Raw genomic sequence first — 6,642 nt, forward strand, 5'->3', positions numbered from 1 at the left:
GTCCCGAAGTGTACACGACGCGGACAGCCAATCAGGATCACCAAGTCAACGGACCATTTGTATATTATATTGTAGAGTCGTGCACGACTTGTATGTTGAATTGAATAGCCATGAGATATGTTAGTGTAGGTATAGCCTGTTTTGTATTTATATATCTAGATTCAAATTTTATATGGGTGTATCCCAACTATTGTTTTGCTATCCTACGTAACAGACTCCCCCGTTGAGAGGAACGATCAATCACTGCCCTTTGACACACTGTTTATTGAGGAACATATTTGTTGCTTTATTTATTAATTTTCATATCAAGTACAATCAAATTTTAAATATATGTGATGTAATGTTGTTACTTGTTAATAATCCAAAAAAAAACTTAGTACTAAATACAAATATATGACTATAAATCAGGTAGTATACATATATATTTCGTGGATCGCTTAAGCATCCCACTATTGGTTTTCAATGTGACAGCACGTATCACTTCGTCAGAGCCTGGATGTAATTCATGCACTCGACCTAAAGCCCATTGTGAACAAGGCAATGTTTTGTCCTTGATAAGTGCGAGTGATCCAAGTTTTACTTTAGATTCTTCCTTTGTCCATTTATTTCGAACTTGTAATTCATTGAGGTATTCCAACCTCCAGCGTGTCCAGAAGTCTTGTCTCATTTTCGTCAAATGTTGCCATGTTGATAGTCGATTATCTGGAATAGAAGACAAATCTCCCTCTGGCAAGGTAGTAAATGTTCTGCTTATTAAATAATGTGCTGGTGTTATGGCTTGAAGGTCATTTGGGTCAGAGGACAGAGATGCTATAGGCCTTGAATTTAGAATTCCTTCTACTTCTATAGCAAAGGTGTTCAATTCTTCGAAGGTAACCAGCATCTCACCGATCACTCTTTTAAAATGATGTTTAAACACTTTGACTGTTGCTTCCCAAAGCCCTCCAAAATGAGGAGCTAAAGGTGGAATGAAGTGCCAAGTGATACGACGATCGCTTGCAAACCTTTCTATAACATTTCGATGATTATCAGAGTTAAACAAAACATATAATTCCTTGAGCTGATTGTTTGCCCCGATGAAATTTGTCCCATTATCCGAATGAATATGTTCAGGCATGCCCCTTCGAGCTATAAAACGTCGCAACGCCGCTAGAAAACCTTCGGTAGTTAAGTCGCTTACCACTTCAAAGTGTACTGCTTTGATTACTAAACACACAAACACACATATATAAACCTTTAGTTTATTACGATTGCGGAATTTTTTCTCTTTTATGTGGAATGGTCCGCAATAATCAATTCCGGTGTGTGTAAAAGGTGTTGTTTGATTTACCCGGTAACTTGGTAAATTCGCCATTTTATATTGGGTCACATTAGAACGAAATCTGAAGCACCGCATGCAGCCCTTTATGATCCTTCGAATTTGATTTTTACCATCTATCAACCAAAATTTTTGGCGCATATTGTATAAAGTCGCTTGTATGCTTGTATGATAGTGCTTAAGATGACTTTCTCGTATTATGCAATCGGTTAAAGGATGTTTATTGGGAAGTAGGATTGGATGCTTTTGTGAGAACTTCAGATTTGCTTGTGTTAATCGACCACCGACTCTAATAATATCGTTTTCGTCCAGGAAAGGGTTCAGACCTGCTAGTTTTCCCTTATACGGTGTGGTGCTCTTCAAAGAATGCAGATCACTTTTAAAACATGTGATTTGTAACAGTCTTAATATACAGATCTCTGCCATGTTCAACTCGTTTGGCGATATAGCTCCCGTCGATTTATTGGATGGCAACCATCTGCGACAATTCGCTATAATACGAATTAATTTTGTATAGGATGAATATCTACTAAGAATTTCCGCGTCAACCATTCTAACATTAAAACAAACATTTCGCTTTATTTCGGGAGTCTCTTTTATTTCGATTCTAAGATTTGGCCACTGTTTTTCATCGCTTAGAAGCCATGAAGGACCTGAGAACCATATTTTATTTTTTACGAATTCATCTGGAAGTTGACCTCGTGATATGGCGTCGGCTGGATTGTCATCCGTTCTCACGTGTCTCCAACTATGTCTACTAGTCATTTCTTGTATACTCGCAACACGGTTTGATACATATGTTTGTAAGAGGTGAGGCGGCGTTCTAATCCAACAAAGTGCTATCGTAGAATCGCTCCAAAGAACTGTTTTACTGATAGATTTAATACCGAGCGACCTGGTGATTTCGTGACATAATTTGGCCAATAATAAAGAACCGCAGAGTTCTAATCTAGGTATAGTCGTAGGTTTTATGGGAGCTACTCGAGATTTTGCGCTGACTAAATGACAAACAACCTTTCCGTATTTATTTTGTGTTCGTAAATAAACGCATGCACCATATCCACTATTACTAGCATCGCAAAAACCATGGAGTTGGAAATCAGTACATTCAGATACGATTATATTGCGTTTAATTGTTATTTCGCCTAAGGATTCCCATTGCTTTACAAAATTTAACCACTTAAAATGTATGCTCGGTGGTATAGTTTGGTCCCAGTGAATGTTTGATTTCCATATGTCTTGCATTAACCTTTTCGCGAAAAATATTATTGGTCCAAGTAAACCCAATGGGTCAAAGATCCTTGCAATATCAGATAGTATCATCCTTTTCGTAAACCTTTCATTTTGGGAAATCGGAGATGGATTATAGCAAATCGCGTCATCGATAGTGCGCCAAGTTAGTCCTAATGTTCTTGATGTCGTTTCGGTTTTTAAGATAAATTCTGCTGTATTTTCGTTTGACGCTAAATCGTGTATCACATTGGTGTCGTTAGACGCCCATTGTCTTATTTCAAATCCTCCTGACTTTAACAGTGCAATAATTTCATCTCTTATTTCCCTTAATTCGCTTATAGAATCCGCGCCTGTCAGCAAATCGTCTACGTACATGTGTGTTTTTATAACCTCAGCAGCCCGCGGATAACTGCCCCTTTCATCATCCGCCAACCGATGTAGCGTTCTAATTGCCAAAAACGGTGATGATGCTACCCCAAATGTCAACGTATTTAGATCGAATGACTTTATTTCATCATTGTGGCGCCATAAGATGCGTTGATATTTCCTATCGTCTTGATGTACCCTAACCTGACGGTACATTTTTTCTATGTCTGCAGTGATAACATAAGCGTAGGTTCTGAATCTGATTAAATGGGTTGTTAGAGGTTCCTGAATCGTCGGCCCTGTTAACAATAAGTCATTTAAGGATTTACCTCCACTCACTTTGGCCGATGCGTCGAAGACTATTCTAACTTTTGTAGTTTGACTATTTTGTTTTATGACAGCATGATGAGGCATAAAATATTCTGAACCTTTATTTACTTTGGTTAATGACATATGACCTAAGCTAATATATTCATTAATGATACGTGTGTATTCGTTCTGTAAAATTTTATTTTTGCTAAACTTACGTTCTAGTAATAATAAACGTTTGAGAGCTATTGTACGAGAATCGTGTATGATATTGTTATTGTCCTTGAACGGTAGTCGAACTGTATATCGACCATCACTTTCTCGTGATGTGGTCATTGTGTAATGATTCTCGCAAAATATGTCTCCAGCTGATCGTGATTTACGATCAGGTAATTCTTCAACAACCCAAAATTGATTCATTAGTTTTTCTAAATTCATCAGATTACAAACATGGCCTATATCCCTTTGTTCACTAATGTTCCCAGCTACTAACCATCCTAGGCGTGTTTTTTGTAAATAAAGGTCTTCCTTGCCTACTGATAAATCGATTTGTCCTAATGCGAAAAGCGACATTGTCGTGCCTGCCCCGATTATTAAATCGATTGTTCGCGGTCGATGAAATTCCGGGTCGGCTAACTTCAAATTCGGCGGAATATTTATATGATCGCGAGGAAAAACATTTGCTGGTACTAAATCTGCTATCAACGGTAATACTAGACATGTAATTTCTCTTTGAAAGCATTCATGAATTGACTGAATCGTTATTTTCGTTATCCCTTTCGTATGGGTTCGCTGATTGTTAATTGTGCCGATAATCATTGAGTTCGTTGTTATCGGTAAATTCAGCTTCTGGATTAGAGTCTCAGACACAAAATTTGTCGTTGCCCCCGTATCAAGCAATGCGCGACATTTGATTAGGATCCCCTTGTAATTTTTCACGTGAAGTACTGCCGTAGTTAATAATTGTGGGGCGATTGGATATAGCGTAGCTATACTGTGTGCCGATAAGTTTGTCGGTCAACTATTCAACGCCCTTTTATCTTGCCGTTCTCTTTCATTCTCTTGTTTAGTTTCTTGGATCTCGTGAGTGAAGTGAATAAGCGTGTTATGACGCTTCTGACAGATTACACACCCAGACGATCTACAAGGTTTACCGCGGTGTGAACGCAAACAATTGTAACAAACCTTCGCCATTTTTACCGCTTCGATACGTTTAGGTATTGTTAGTTGCTTAAATGTTTCGCACTTAAATAATGGATGCGCGTTTTTATGACATACAAGACATTCATTTGTCGCGGTTAACATGAATCCCTTATTCGTGAAATTGTGTCGTTTTTTCTTTGTCGGTGAAGGGTTAACAATCGAGCTGTTCTCGGGAGGTCGAATTCGCTCCTGTCTCGACGCACAAACTGCTGCTTTATATAAGAATTCATACAATTTATCTAAACATGGCATTTCGTCTCTACTTAATGTCGATTCCCATTCCATCAATGATTCCTTTGGCAATTTATTCTCTATTAAGTGAATAGCTATCTCCGGAGAAAATATGACACCTAACGAATTTAATGATGCAATATGTTGTTGCATGTCATCCGCGAGTTTTGCTAAACCTATTGACGATACTTTGCTTAATATAGGTAATTCGAATATCATTGAGATGTGTTGTGAGACTAGTACCCTTTTTACTTCGTATGACCGTATCAATAAGTCCCAGGCTCTTTTGTAGTTGTCGGCATGAACTGAAAAAACTTCCAATTTCTTTGCAGCTTCCCCTACAACTACTGACTTCAAATAATGAAACTTATCGAGGTCTGTTAAATCAGGTCGCACGTCGATTACGTTAATAAACATGTTTTTAAACGAGAGCCAATTCTCATATTTACCGTCAAAGCTTTGAAGAGATATTTTGGGCAATTTTACTTTAGGTAATTGATTGCTATTCTCACTTATAACTCCGCTATCACGTTGTGATGTATTTGATGTCGAAGCCGTACTTGTGTTGTCTCTACCGCCCTGCAGTTTTTCTGCCTTATTTACAACGTCAAAATAACGATCTTGTATCGTTTGAAATTCTACGGTATGATCTTCATTTGCATCTAAGATCATAAGTTCGTCCGTCAAATCTTCTAGTGTTTTGTATAACTCTGACAATCTTTTAACGCGTAAATTAATAGTTCCTAAATCTATGTTATCTTTTTCAACAAGATTGCTTATTATTGTTAGTTGCGACTTGAACGCTGTGCGCTTTTGTATTATTAATTTGACTCTTTCAACCATTTTGCTATGATTTGGTATATTTTGAACTGACCCAAATGACTTACCAGCGTGTGGCACAAATACTCCTTGGGGGCGTTTTTGATTTCCTTCCTTTATCGTCTGAATCTGGATCTGCCTTTCTGAGTTTTCTCGTTGAATTTCTGATCCACACCTCACAGGAGGCACCAAAATTGTTTAGAGTATGAACTCTGATAGGGTAGAAATTACTCTAACACCAGGTTAATTTTTTTTGTGTGTGTTCTATCGTGTGTTGGCACGTGATGTAACGTTTTCGTATCCTTGCGAAAACCGACTGACTGTCCGCTTACGCGACCACCCTTCTCTTCCCCACGGTATACAAAAGCTAGATGCTTATTGGTTCCGAACGCGTTATCTCCGTAGTCCCGAAGTGTACACGACGCGGACAGCCAATCAGGATCACCAAGTCAACGGACCATTTGTATATTATATTGTAGAGTCGTGCACGACTTGTATGTTGAATTGAATAGCCATGAGATATGTTAGTGTAGGTATAGCCTGTTTTGTATTTATATATCTAGATTCAAATTTTATATGGGTGTATCCCAACTATTGTTTTGCTATCCTACGTAACAACCCTAGTCCCTTAGAAGTACTCCCTGACCCTCAGTGAGTTACCCTAGTCACATAGAAGTACTCCCTGACCCCAAGTGAGTTACCCTAGCCCCCATATAAGCACTCCCTGACCCCAAGTGAGTTACCCTAGTCCCTTAGAAGTATTCCCTGACCCTCAGTGAGTTACCCTAGTCACATAGAAGTACTCCCTGACCCCAAGTGAGTTATCCTAGCCCCTTTATATGTACTCTCTGACAGCAAGTGAGTTACCCTAGTCCCATAGTACTACTCCCTGACCCCAACTGAGTTACCCTAGTCCAATATAAGTACTCCCTGACCCAAAGTGAGTTACCCTAGCCCCCATATAAGCACTCCCTGACCCCAAGTGAGTTACCCTAGTCCCTTAGAAGTACTCCCTGACCCTCAGTGAGTTACCCTAGTCACATAGAAGTACTCCCTGACCCCAAGTGAGTTACCATAGCCCCTATATAAGTACTCCCTGACCCCAAGTGAGTTACCCTAGTCCCATAGAAGTACTCCCTGACCCCAAGTGAGTTACCCTAGTC

At 39.0% G+C, this 6,642-nt stretch overlaps 1 protein-coding gene across 1 annotated transcript; it reads right to left on the reverse strand.

Annotated features, from left to right (window-relative positions):
* Positions 1 to 397: 397 nt before the first annotated feature.
* LOC136784001 (uncharacterized) lies at positions 398 to 5,995 on the reverse strand. Its single transcript, XM_066744457.1, has 3 exons — positions 5,967 to 5,995; positions 4,272 to 5,654; positions 398 to 4,220 (listed from the first exon to the last, which is right to left on the reverse strand). The coding sequence occupies exons 1-3, from the start codon at positions 5,993 to 5,995 to the stop codon at positions 398 to 400; spliced, it is 5,235 nt and encodes a 1,744-aa protein (XP_066600554.1).
* Between the last annotated feature and the right edge of the window lie 647 nt (positions 5,996 to 6,642).

This window comes from Prorops nasuta, unplaced genomic scaffold (genome assembly GCF_024137725.1).
Source record: "Prorops nasuta isolate Cenicafe-Biocafe unplaced genomic scaffold, Cenicafe_Pnas_1.2 PNAS00039, whole genome shotgun sequence".
NCBI lineage: Eukaryota > Metazoa > Arthropoda > Insecta > Hymenoptera > Bethylidae > Prorops > Prorops nasuta.

Bases quoted from the DNA above. Each gene is read 5' to 3' on its own strand.
- LOC136784001 (XM_066744457.1), bottom strand. From the start codon at position 5,995: ATGGCTATTCAATTCAACATACAAGTCGT. The intron at 5,655-5,966 runs GCACGACTCTAC...GCCTCCTGTGAG, and splicing joins CAATTCAACATACAAGTCGT to GTGTGGATCAGAAATTCAAC. The intron at 4,221-4,271 runs GCAAGATAAAAG...ATCGGCACACAG, and splicing joins CAAGAGAATGAAAGAGAACG to TATAGCTACGCTATATCCAA.